General features: G+C 52.9%; 1 protein-coding gene across 7 annotated transcripts in view; it reads right to left on the minus strand.

Annotated features, from left to right (window-relative positions):
* LOC137462055 (opioid-binding protein/cell adhesion molecule homolog) overlaps positions 1-13,100 on the minus strand; it is a 342,323-nt gene that overhangs the window by 102,759 nt on the left and 226,464 nt on the right. For 3 of the 7 annotated variants that reach the window (XR_010993561.1, XR_010993562.1, XM_068172050.1), the window contains exon 1: positions 8,506-9,487. Coding sequence is in view for 5 of the 7 variants with exons in the window: in XM_068172050.1 (XP_068028151.1) it covers positions 8,506-8,672 (167 nt within the window). In the remaining 2 variants the exon portion in view is untranslated. Of the gene's footprint in view, positions 1-8,505; positions 9,488-13,100 lie in introns of those variants that run through there. The other 4 variants (XM_068172052.1, XM_068172053.1, XM_068172051.1 and 1 more) reach the window with 2 other exon arrangements.

Raw genomic sequence — 13,100 nt, forward strand, 5'->3', positions numbered from 1 at the left:
CTGTAGGGACACAATACCTGAACCGTGATTAATACATGACTACAGGTGACAGCTCAGGAGCAGCACAGGTGCCACCCACGACACAAGGGACAACAGCAGCAGAGGGGAGTCACCCAGACACCAGAGGGAGGGTGTCAGGAGAGGATGATGAGTGACTGGCTCCCAAGTGTTGAAGCTGAGGGAGTGGACGTGCCTGGTAGGCACCTTCTGCTCAAGCACCTGCAGCCCTTCAGCGGAGATGCTGCCACCCCTGTGATGCAGCTGGGATAAAACCCAGCCAAGGTTTCCAGGCAGGATCAACCCATTGGGATGGCCAACCATGGCCTGCCAGCAATGCCCTCACAGCAAACACAATGAGCAACGTGCAGAGAAAGCTGTGACTCAATAGCACTCTGCCACAACAGCCTCTTTTGACTGCGGGCACAACAGAGGACAGGCCACGGGCACGAGGGGACGAGGTAAAGCAGTGACATGATGAGATGGGAACAGGCTTGCAGTGACTCATGGTCCTCCAACAAAGCTACTTTCCAATGAGTGAGAGCTGCAGGAAAAGGCATCTCAGGTGCCTGGGTTTATGAGAGGGAAGGGAGGAGACACTTCAGGAAAGGACTCTGAGTGGAGAAAAACTGATGAGAGCACAACTCTGGCATTCCCAATTCCTGCCTGAAACTCTCCAGGCCTTGTCACTCCAAGCTAGACCCGCAGGGACCAGCACCACCACGGACTTATCATAGAGGGTGGAGAAGAGCTCAGCTTCCTTCTCTCCTTCCATGTTCATCCTTCTCTCCTGGGATTTGCCTCTCAGTGAAACAGGAATAAAGAGGAACATGCTCCTGTGGCTCCTACGAGCCCCAACACAGAGCAGGATCTGTCACAAGAAGGTGCCCTGGGAGCATAAACCATTTCTCTTTATCAGCCTCCATTATTATCACATTAATGGAACCTTCACTGGCAGGATGGATGCTCAAGTGCCCAGGAAGCACTCCTGGCTCTTTCCTGCCCCTCCACAGGAGCAGGGCACTGTGCCGACAAATCCCCAGGAGAATTACGGCCGAGTTCCGGGCACAGACACGACTATCGGTTCCTTTTTATGAGCCTTCATTGTTATTACCACCTATTTCTTTTTACATTCCTGCCAAAATACCAAACATTAATCTCCCTCGCTCCCTGCAGGCAAAACATGGGTAATTGGATTTATATGGGTTAGAAATTTGTTAGATTTTTATATAAATATATATATATACACACATGAACACATGCACACACACGGAGAAGATATAAAAAACCCAGTGAAGGGATACACTATCCCATTGGAACTCGGGTACCAACTGGCTGAAGCCAAACCCCCCACATTTCTGTGCTGGCTGCTAGTCTTTATTTTAGGAGCTCATCCCTCAATGCTGAACTTCACACACTAAGAGTTACCAGTCGTGGATTTTTCTTTGGTGCACCCTTTGCAATGCCCTGGTTTTACCTTTACCCACTCCCTTCTTCCACCTGGCATTTTTCTTTCCCCCCTCCCAACTTTTCTTTCTCTTCCACTTTTTCCCTTCTGGAATCCCATTCCTCTTGTCTCCAGCTCCAGTCTGGAGGTGACACCACACACAAGCCTTGGCACACCAAGAGAAGAAAATGCAACATGTGTGACATGTCCTCAAGTGTCCCCACTCTAAACCCATCAGCACTGGAGATGGCACGAAGTACCTCAACAGCATCAGCGCAATTTGCTGATCTTTTACAGGATTAGAAAAATATTTTCATTTTACAGCTTACACCACAACAGATGTTGTTCTCATTATCCTCCCCCTCCACAGAGAAACAGACTTGGAGACCCATTTGTATCCCAAGGAACAAGTCCGTCAAGTGAGCATAGTCATGGAAACAACTCATTTTAAGCAAATCTTGGGAAATTTTCATAGGAAAACAGAAATATAAAATGTGAGTGTTTTGCACTGAAGAGGCGACCTTGAAGGGTTCTGTCAGGAAAGACAAGACCTACATATCAAATCCAACCTGCAATAAACAACCCATTACAGGCTAAAAATTGTTGACAGGGGCTGTGGGGAAATTATTTTTCTCATTAAGAAAAAAAAGAAAGACAAAAAACCAGCACATCCTAACCCTCAAAGGCTGCTCACAAGGACAGAGGAAGAAGTGATAGTCACTGAATCAGATATTTCTTATGAACTGTCTGCTAGGCTGCAGTATCTAAAGATTATCACTTAAAACTATATGTCCAGCTGTTGTAAAAAGCATCCGTGGTTTAGGGCTCAGGAATGCAAGGAGGAGGCAAACTGTGAGAACAGTGAAGGGAACAGAGAAACTCTTTGGAAAGCAGGAATGTGAAAGACAGCCACTGTGCCCCCGTTTGGTTTTGCAGCATTAACACCTAATCCTGTTCCAGAAACAAAGCCCTGAGCTCCTGGAGGAGTGTGCGTGATCCAGGGGAAGGACAGCTATTACCACGGAGTTTATTATCCTTGCAAAAAGATCTCTGTACCCTATAGCACAAGGATTACCAACAGTTCAGTCTCATCCCCAGGAGGTAAATATCACCACTTGGAAATATTTCTGCCTAGTGGAGCTTAAAAACTTAGCATGGGAGGGGGTGGGGTTTTTTTTGTTTTTTTTTTTTTTGCTATACAAGAGGACCTTCCCAGGATTTGAATCCTGGCCCTAGGAGATGTGACAGTGAGGGTCCCCTTCTCCCTCTGCAGAGCCCCACCAGCTCGCTGTGCTCTCAAAACCAGCATTTTCTGCAGCAAACCCCCAGTGCTGTGGTTCCAGCCTGTGTCAGCAGGACTCCCCAGCTCTCTGACACTGAGCCCAGCCCTAGACCCACATAAAACCTGCCTGGTGCTGGCTCAGCAGGAGAAGGGCAGGCACAGGCAGCAGCCCAAGCCTTGCTGGCTGAAGGTGAATTCTCCAAAGCCAGCCCTGAATCGCCTCAAAGCCAGACTTGAATCTTCCCCTTGCCCAGCAGGACTGAGCTCTTGGAGCAGGGACAGCCAGTGTTGGGGACAACGAGCTGCAGGGAACACCAGCCTCAGGGACAACCAGCCTTAGGGACACTCAACTGCAGGGACAATTAACCACAAGGAACACCAAACTCAGGGAAAACCAACATCAGGGACAACCAGCCTCGGAACAACTAGCCTCAAGGACAATGAACCACAGGGAACACCAACCTCAGGGACAACGAGCCTAGGAACAACCAGCCTCAGGGACAATGAACCACAAGGAACACCAACCTCAGGGACAGTTACCCCAGAACAACCAATCTCAGGAACAATCACCCACAGGGACAACAAACTGCAGCGAACACCAATCTCAGGAACAACCAGCCTTAGGGACAATGAACCACAAGGAACATCAACATCAGTGACAATCAGCCCAGGACCAAACCAACATCAGTGACAATCAGCCTCTCACTGCACAACCCAACAAGCGACCTCACACAAACCAACCAGCCAGCCCTGACATGAGCTGGAGACCAACATTCTTCCCACAGCAAAGGACACCGGGACTTAAACCTCCCTCCAGCATGTCCCTCCCTGATGCCAACAAGGACAACAGTGTGGCAGGGGCTGTGAGGCTGCTCCAGCCCCACCAAGGTGGGAAGGGGCACAGCCAGGGACATTGGATACCAGCTCCATGGGCTCAGCATCTGCATTTTGGCAGCATCATTGGTGCAGCAGGCTGGGGAGGAAGGAGCTCTCCTGCAACCCCCTGACCTTTCTCCAACCACCCTTCCAGTGGCTGCAATATTACAGTGAAATTAGCGGGCACTGTAATTACAACTATCAGAAGCAGATAAGACAAGTTAAATACCAGCTACCTAGGGAGAAATTATTATGCCAGCCAGGAGGATCCAAATGCCAGAATCCATGGCTGTAATTTCCCTGAGTCGCCAATTACAGCTCCGCCACGCAGCGAGCTCTACCTTGGAAACGGCAGGTATATATTTAGCTGTTCCAGAAAACTTTTTGGGTAGGAGAGGGCGGGGAGGAAGGGGCAGCAATGGAGCAAGTCCTCACTAATCTGCTCTGCGCTAATCCCCACGCTTTTAGCATTTGCACACAAAGTGTGGTGACTCTCTTCCCGCTCCCCAGCAAGGATTTAACAGCACAGACGTGGATGCATTAACGCTTCTTTTCTCTGCCAGGTCCGTAGCTGCTGTTGCAGGACGACGGGTGAGTGTCACAACCCCCATTAACAGGTAGGTACATGGAATATCAGCGTTTTGACTGAAAAAGTGGCCAAAAAAAAGTGATTTCCTGACTTCTTAGACCTATGCCTGGAGACTGTGGTCCTGCAGCCTGCTCCTGCTGGTTGTATTTTACTGAGGTCTCGTCGTGTGCTGGAAAATAGACTGCGGTAGGTTATTACACCAAAAGAAAAAAGGAAGAATCAAAGCAGCATTGTCAGAAATAATTAAAACCATAATTGCAAAAATAAATGGAAGAACAGCATCTCGTGATGTTTTATTCGGGCTTTTTATTTTTAATTGGAATCGTTCTCACACTCGCTAATTGACAGAATACAGCCAGACAGAGAGTCTTGGATGCGAATGAGCAAAGCTAGCCTGACTTCTTGGTCTCCTTCATGGACAGGCAGCAGGAAAGGCCATGGGTTCACCAGAAGCAGACAAGCCCAGGGGATTTGACTTGAAAATTTGCCCTTATATACAGAGATAAAGCAGCTCTGTATTATTTAGTTTGGAAAAAAGCCTAGCTATACCTGCCTTAGCATCACCTATGAGTACCCACTCCTCTAATCATCACTGATAAACCACTGCTGTTGGGTCATTTTACAGATGGGGAAACTGAGGATGAGGGCAACAGAGGGGCCTCCTTAAGTCCTGGTGTCCCTGCAGTGACAGCCACGGAGAAAACTCAGCACACCCCATCTCCCAGCTAATCCCTTCAACCTCTAAAACGCACACTCTCCCTTAACAAAACCCAACAATATTTCTTAAATACAGATAAAACTATAAAGCCTTGAAATTTTGAGCAGCTGGTGGTTTATGTCTTTATGAACTGTACTGATGGCTGCTGTAAAGGTCGGTTTGCTGGCGGCACAGCGGGACGATCCCATTTCCATCCCCATTTTAACACCGTGGGAATATTTGCTACAGTTTCCCTTCGGCTCATGGAGATGTTTCCACCACTGATGCAGCTGAGATAAAATCCAACCAAAGTCTCCAGGAAGGATCAGCCCATGGGGATTGGCCAACCATGACCTGCCAGTGCTGCCCCCACAGCAACCCTAGGACATGCATCCAATGAGCAGCATGTGAAGAAAGCCAAGACTAATGGCATTCTTCCCAAAAGAAGGAACTTAATCCTTGTTTCCAACTCAAATCCCAGCTGGGAGATTAAAAAGTGACCATCTCCAACACCCTGGTGGCTCCCAGTGTGCTCCTTGTTCCGTTTCATGTCCCAGACTGGTGGGTAACATCAGCTACTCCTGCCATCTCAACACCTGAGTTTTGCGTTCCTGAGTCAGGGAAGAGGCAGTTTGGTTTTATTTTTAACAGTACACTGAGAATTTCCATACTGCCTTTAGTTCCCAGGAGAGGAAAGGTGCCTGAGTATTATGGAAATTGTTTGTTCTTACAATAAAAAGGAGTGAATTACCAACAATCTCTGCTTAAAACGGAAACTATTTGTTGCTGATCTAAGATGACCTGCAAGTTGCCTGTAGATGGAGCCTGAGTTTCCGCAAGGATTATGCTGAGCCTCCCTCGGAAAAAGGGTGGAGAGCTGGAAATGGAAGCACCCAAAATCCAATACAGGAAACCCACAAGCAGCCTGAAAAGCCTCCAGATTTCCTCCACCACTTTCATGCAGGTCCGCTCGCTCTCCCAGCTCCTTTCTGTAATGCAAAGGGTGGTTCAAGGGCTGATCTTGGAAAGCAAAGAGCTTCCACCAACCCTGCAGGAGCCAGGGAGATTTGCAGGCTCAGCCCATCTCACAACCAGGATGAGGGAGAGGACCTGGCCATCTAGACCTAGCAGGACTGGGGCTAATTCTGCAAGAGCTACACACTGGAATTACAATTCTCAGTTTTTCCAACCCCAACTCCTTGGTTTGAACCCCAAGAAAAGTGGCATTTGCAAGGAGGACAGCAGAGGACACCACCTCCTCCTCCTGTGGGTGCACAGGAGAAAACACCATTTAGCAATAACACCACTCACTGGGAAAGACTTCCCATGGCACTTTTCCCTGCCTGGCTCTTCATAGGAAAGCAGAGCCTGCAAATAAATATCAGCCCCATCCTCAAGATGCTGCACCTTTGTCCTCCTGCCTTCAACCCCGCACTGATGCCACCTCTTTGGCTTGCTGTGTGCAATTCCCTGCCCACCTCCAGATCCCAAGGGAAGATGGAAAACTACTTGCCACCCAGAAGCTGCAGAGGGGCAGCAGCAGGGAAACAGAGAGAAGAGGGAAGAGAAGGACCACTGGGAAACAGCAGTGCAAGAAAAGATGGAGCAGACTGGGAGCAAACGGGAGCTGGAGGCAGAAACCTGCCAGCTTTCGTTGGATTTGAGGAGGAGAAGGAAGGGGGGAAGAGCATGGAAAAGATGCACTGGAGAGCCTGGGTAGGAGCAGATGCCAAGGCGGGAAATGGATAAAACCAGGTGCTTTTGGGGCAGGGGCTTCCCCAAGTGTCAGCACTTGGGGGATGCAGAGTTTCTTATGGGAAGGCTAAAATCTCCCACCACTCCAGGGCTGCTTCGCAAACATCCCCCCTGCTAACAGCACAGAAAAGGGGACAGAAGATTAGAAATTAAAAAAAAAAAAAAAAAAAAAAGAAAAAAGGAGATCCAAGTCAGCCCTCTGCTGGCAGCAGGCTCGGCTGGACTTGCAGGGGCTCCCCAGGGAGCAGGAGCAGGCACAAGCACCCATCCTGCTCTGACTGCCACCAGCATTGCCTCCGAGACCCCCAAAGCCCACACTTCACGAGTTCCAACAGCGAGGAAAAGAGCACCAAGGCCAAAGGCACCTCTCTGGGGGACTGTCCTTCTTTTAACTGCCTTGCTCACACAGCTCAGGTTAATCATCATTGCAGTTCAATTACGACGAGCACAAGGAGACAGCCCTCTGCTCTCCAGCTGTGCCACAGCTCCCAGGAACACGGGGTGATGACAAGCATGTCCCAGCAGGTCCCTGGCAGGGACCAAGGAGAAGGGACACATCCCAAAGACTGGCAGTGAGCGTGGTGACAAGGGGGCATACAGGCAACCAACACCTCCCTCCGCAGCACGGAACCCACAGAGCCTCCAGCCAGAGCCTGATTCCCGTAACCACCAAACACTTCCCGCTACAAAGCCCACCTCAGGCACGGAAACCTGCCCGGCCACCCAGGTGAGCACAGCAGCCTTTGCTCAAAGCAGCAGCAGCTCCTCAGCCGGCTCGGCTGCTCATGGAGAGCGTGACAGGCTCTGCTTGTGCCATCCCCGAGCCTGGCTTTGGGAAAAGCAGCTGCTCTCTGCTGCAGCCCTGCTCCTCCGGGTCTGAGCGGGGGAGCAGCCAGACTCGGGTGAGGGGCACACACTGCTCGCTGGTGCAGGGAAAGCAGACAAACTCCTCCGGGCTCTCTTGCTCCACGCTCACGTCCCACCATCCCCGAGCTCCTTCCCCAAGTCCCACAGCTCCCGAATTAACCGGCTCAGGTCCTCCCGGCGCTGTCTGAAGCATGCACAGCACAACCCAAAGCCCCTTTGCCTCCCCACTGCCCTCCAAAAAAAAAAGCTGGGCTGCTCCCAGCTCCTCTGGCCCCGCTGCTGCGATGCCTGTGGAGAGCTGCCGTGCTACCTGGGCGACGCACCGCGTACACCTGTAACTCATTCAGGGAATGAAAGGGATGCTCGGCTGAGCTGTGCGGCACCCGAGTGACCCATCTGCATATCAGCCGCCTGTGTTTCTCCTACAGCAAACAACGTAAGGGAAAGCATCCATCAGAATTCATAAGATGCACCCCTGGAGTAAAAGATTGATTTGATATTAGCGGATTCGTGCAGAGACTATAAAGCGATCGAGGAAAACACTGACACCTCGGAGGCATCGCAGCCCTGGAAAGCCGCTGGCAGTGCAGGCTGGCACCGGTGCCAGGAGCACGGACCCCCTCCCCTCCCACGTAGGAACAACTTTGGGATTTTCAGGCAGCACTAACTCACTGTCTGCCACCTAAACCCCTGTGTCGTCTCCTCGTCTGGCACCCGCAGCCCCCCCAAGGAGGTTGCCAGCCCCGCGCTGCAGCCCGAAAAACACCGGCGCATCCGTCCCTCCAAAACCGCTCGCACGGGGTGACCCCACCACGACGGGGACAAGCTGCCACCCGGAGTGTCCTCTGCCACGATGGGGACAAGCCCCTGGGACACGTGCAAAGTCTCCAGCTGGTCCCAGGACCCTCCGGCTGCCCCGCCGGGCACAGAGCATCCCCCAAAAGCCGCAAGCAGGACCCCCCGACCCCCCAAAGCCCCCGTCCAGCTGCTCCTACCTGAGCGTGGCGCTCTCCCCTTGCCGCACTGTCACGTTGTCCATGGCTTTGGGGAAGGTGGCATCTCCGCTGCGCACGGGCACTCCTGCGGGCACAAGGAAGAGCAGCCTGAGACAGAGGACGACCAGGCACCTCCAGGGCAGGGCCAAGCACCCACCGACCCCCATCCTGGGCAGCGGGGACTTTTCCAACAGGCAAAAAACACACCCGACAAGGCGAAAAGGGGGAAGGGGTGGGTGGAGAGGAGGGATGGGGGGGAGCAAAACCACCGGGGCGAGCGCTGCGGAGCTCCACGGAGATCAGGAGAGCCCCCGGCAAGGCTGGCTGCGAGCGCTGAGCCTGCCGAGCGGCATCGGAGGGAGTCCCGCTGTCCTCGGGCGAGGGAGGAGGACGGGAGGGCCGGGGGGAGGAGGAGGAAGAGGAGGAGAGAAGGTGCGGAGCACGAGATGAAGGTCACAGATGTGTGGCTGCTGGAGACGCTACTTTCAGCTGCAGCTGGGCAGGCGCTGCGGAGATCTGGCATCAAAAGTTTATAACCCACGGAGGAAACGTGAGTGTCTGTGAAAGGAAGGGGAGGGCGGCAGCGGCACCGGGGGGACACAGCGGGCCGGGGCTGGGCTGTTCTCCGGCTCTTGCGCTTTTGTTTAAATCACAGAGGGAAAGGAGAATTTAAAAAAAAAAAAAAAAATTAAAAAAACCCAATAAAGCTCCCCAAAATCCCGGTTCTGTCGCAAGATCGAAACTTCCCCGCGGAGCTGCAGGCGATGTCCCCGACGCTTCTCAGCTCTGTTCAGAGGGTCTCGGAGCCCCCGCGGGGCCGGTGGCTGCTCCGGCCGCGGCTCAGGCGCGCAGCGGGGCGGGGGGGACGCGGGGGGGCGGCGGCAGCAGCACCCCGGCCCCGGCCGGCAGCATCCCCGGGGTTGTCATGGCAGCGGCTCCAGCGCTGCCCGGCGCCTCGGCTCCCGCACGGCCCGAGCCCCGCACACGGGCGGCAGCGGGGCGGGATGCGCGGGAGGACACGCACATTAACCCCCGCCGCGCCGCGCTGCCGCGCAGCGACCGGGGCTGCCACCAGCCGAGGGACCTCCCAACCCTTGACCCGCTTCAGCCCTGCTGCAGAGGGGGCTTTTCTCGTACCACGCACCCCTGAGCTTGCCCTCAAGTGCAGCAGGTTGCCCAGACCCTCGCTCACCGCAGTATCTTTCCCTGCCTCCACCTGTTGATGCATATCCCTGTGGGGGACTGGCTCCAGTTCTCTCTCCCTGTGAGAAACAGAGTCCTGTCTCCACATCTTTGCCCCATGGGATGGTGAAAGACAGCTCCAGAGCATCTCCTGTCCTGTCCCTGCTTCCCGACACTGAGGACCTTGAATTAAGAAGCCCACCCTGCCACTCACAACAGAGCATCAATAAATTTCAACAAATTTCCCCCTTTGGAGACACCCACAGACCACCATTTATCTCTTCAAAGAGCAGCTGAAGGCACCAAGACCTTGGTGACCATCCAGACACATTTGTGTGTGCTCACAGAAGAAAACTAACCCAGCGCTGCCAGTTTGCCTCACACAGTTCCTCAGCCCAAGCCAGGCTGGACCCTGGCTGGGTGCCTTCCTCCAAAGGACATCTGCCTCCTTTGCTGATGTATCCCAGAGAACCTGTCCCTTCCAGGGGCTGGAGGAGGGAAATAGCCACCAACAAAGAAGTTTTAACTAATTCAGGAACCTGACCTCATCCAGAGATGCAAACACAGCTGTTAAAACTGATAAAGGGGTTTTGCAAGGGGTTTTCAGTGATCCCAAGCCCAACTTTCAGCAGAGCAGGTTCTTTGTAAGTGGCAGTGGGACTCAGTGACCCTGAACAGCCACTAGCCACAGGCTGGCACTGCAGAGATGTGTGCTGGCACCCAGCACCAGCTCCATCACCAGAGGGCTGCTCGCTGCAGCCTGGATAAATAGGACAGCCTGGGAGCCCAGGGAAGCACAGAGAAAAGCAGGGCTGAGGTTTCCATCAGAAAGCTCTCCACCTGCCGAAAAGTTGGCTTAACCCCCAATGTGCAGGTTGGCTGCTTCCATGCCAGGGATTCTTTGGGGGGAGGATGGAAAAGGAAGAACATTCCACTCCTTCCTGAGCTGCTCCACTCTGGAACAGAGGAGCCGTGTCTGCTGGAAGGGAAGGAGCAGCAGGAGCCAACACAAACCCATGGCAGCCCCCAGCAGTGAGACCATAGGCACTGCTGAGCACCCTGCAGCAGCATTAGCTCCAGGGGACAAGGATGCTGCAGGGACCACAAGCTCTGCTGGGTAAAATGGTGTTTACCCCTTGGGATAGAAGCTGTAGACATAGAGTGCATGTAGCACAAAGCCTGCCAGAGCCAGAGCAATCCAGGACAGGGAAGATTTATAGGGGAAAAAAGCCTGTCTTCCTCACAAAGAGACTCCGAGGAGGCTGCAGAGCCATGGACCCATGAACGGATGCAAAGGCAGGGAATAAATGGACAGACAGAGAACTAAACTGGCTGCTACAGACAGGTAAGGGGATATGGGGCATCAGGGAGGGGAGAGAGAGAGGGCTGGGAAATGAATGTGATCCATATTTATGTAACTGGGTAGGGACCCAACAGCCTGGAATGGCTGTGCAGGAGACTGCAGGAGACATGGCTCAACCACTCTCATCCCAGAGGCCACTGTGGGCACCCAGGGAACCAGAGCAGCCTCTCCCGGTTTGGTATTCTGGGCCACCCCACCACAAATATGTGCCAGTCCCACTGCTGGGGTTAACGGTACCTCCCCAGTGAATGCACTGCCATCAAATGAAGGGAGCGAGATGGGACGTGGGAGAGAAAAGGGCAAGGGGAAAAAACTTGAAACCCAGAAGGCTGAAAAATTTGCATGAAGCACGAAGTCAGCAGACACAGAGGCAGAGGCACTTTTGCACCGAGACAGTTGCAGACCTGAGGTTGTACAGGGTGGCTTCAGTTCAGGTCCATGGCTAAAAATATCACCTCGCTGAGAGGGACTCAAGGCTGGCACAAGCCCTGGGGGCCCCAGGCATATGGCAGTGGCAGATCCTGCTCCTCACGGTGACGTTAACAAGCCCTGACCTTCTCTCATCATCCCAGAGGCTCAGGAAGAAACTGAGCCTGCAAGGACGAGTCCCTGCACCTCCCCGGCTGTCGCCTCCCAGCCCACTGTCAGTCTCGGCTTTTATTAGTGGCGCAGTTTAGCCTCCCTCTCCCTCCGAGATTTCTCCCTCGTTGCTCTAATCAGGAGCTTGCAAATGTCAGGAGTACAGGCCTGGAAGTAATTAGTGAGGGACCAGAGCCTGTGGGCCATGAGGCTGCTCAGCCACAGCACTGCTCCAGCATCGTTCTGGGAAGAGCCTGCAGCCACTGGGACCGACGGATGGCCACCCTGGGTTTCATTCCTCAGCCTCATTCCTGCTCCCAGATTATTCCCCTTTTCTCCATGCATCTCAGGGCACACTGAAATGCTCACTGTGCAGCAGAGAGTGAGTCCAGCTCCCCTGGGATCAGTGCAGTGAGGGATGGAGTGACTGCAGTACCACTGGGACACACTTGGCCAGCAAATGCCACCCCCTCCTTTGGGACACTGTCTCTTCCAAAAGAGATCCAAGGACCATTTCTCACTCCTTTTAAACCTGCCTGGGTAGGGGAATGCTAGGAAACATGGACACAGCTGTACCACAGAGGTGTGCTTCACCCTAGGACAGCAGCTTTTCTCTCAGTGGGCACAACAAACCATGTGCTTGTCACAGTCCTCAGCAGGCAAAGAAAACTAAATCTTAAGGCACAGATAATGAGAAAGATTTTTTTCCTATTTTTCCCCTTTCTCTGAGATGAATTTTGCTGTCTTTCACCTGTTCAGCCTTGTTCAAAACAGAAGGGGTTAATGCTGCACCCAGGAAAGCAAAAACCTGGCAGAGCTGTAGGGAAGAGCAATCCTTGGAGGCCTTGTGCTTGTTTAATCAAAGAGTAATCTTTGCTCCCAGGGATTTGCCCTCCAGCACCAGTGGAAGTGGAAGTTCTCCAGATCTCCCTCTGGAAACCCCAGACAAGATTTTCAACGACAACAGCTCCTCTCTGGTCCCCAGCTGGCAGACAGCCATGGGCACTTTTTTTCACAAAATTGGGCTCTTTTAAGGCATCTCTTTCCTCAGGCATGAGGAATTTCTAATCGTGAGCATCTTGGCCACCCTACCTGGCCAAGACATATGTGACACCTCCATGGTGAATGTGGATCTGTGTCTCGGTACCCTGCACCATCCAGATGGTGTCTGGGCTCGGGGCTATAAGATTTTTAACTAATTTCTTTCCACACTATTATCCCCTCCTCCCTTTCCTCCCACATCCTCTTTCTCTCCCTCCTTCTCTCCATCTGTCTCTACCCTTTTTCTTCTCCACCTTTCTCTTGCACACTTGCAGCTGCTAATTTTTCCCCGGCATATTTGGCAATCCATCCCAACACCTCTTCCCCCACACCCCAACGCCCCGCTTTGTGCTTTTCCCATTTGCTGCTGAATATTCTCCTTTCTTCACCCAAAAGAGACGGCACGAGCACAGGCAGGAGGAATACACAC

Source organism: Anomalospiza imberbis, chromosome 24, assembly GCF_031753505.1.
Source record: "Anomalospiza imberbis isolate Cuckoo-Finch-1a 21T00152 chromosome 24, ASM3175350v1, whole genome shotgun sequence".
NCBI classification, from domain to species: Eukaryota; Metazoa; Chordata; class Aves; order Passeriformes; family Viduidae; genus Anomalospiza; species Anomalospiza imberbis.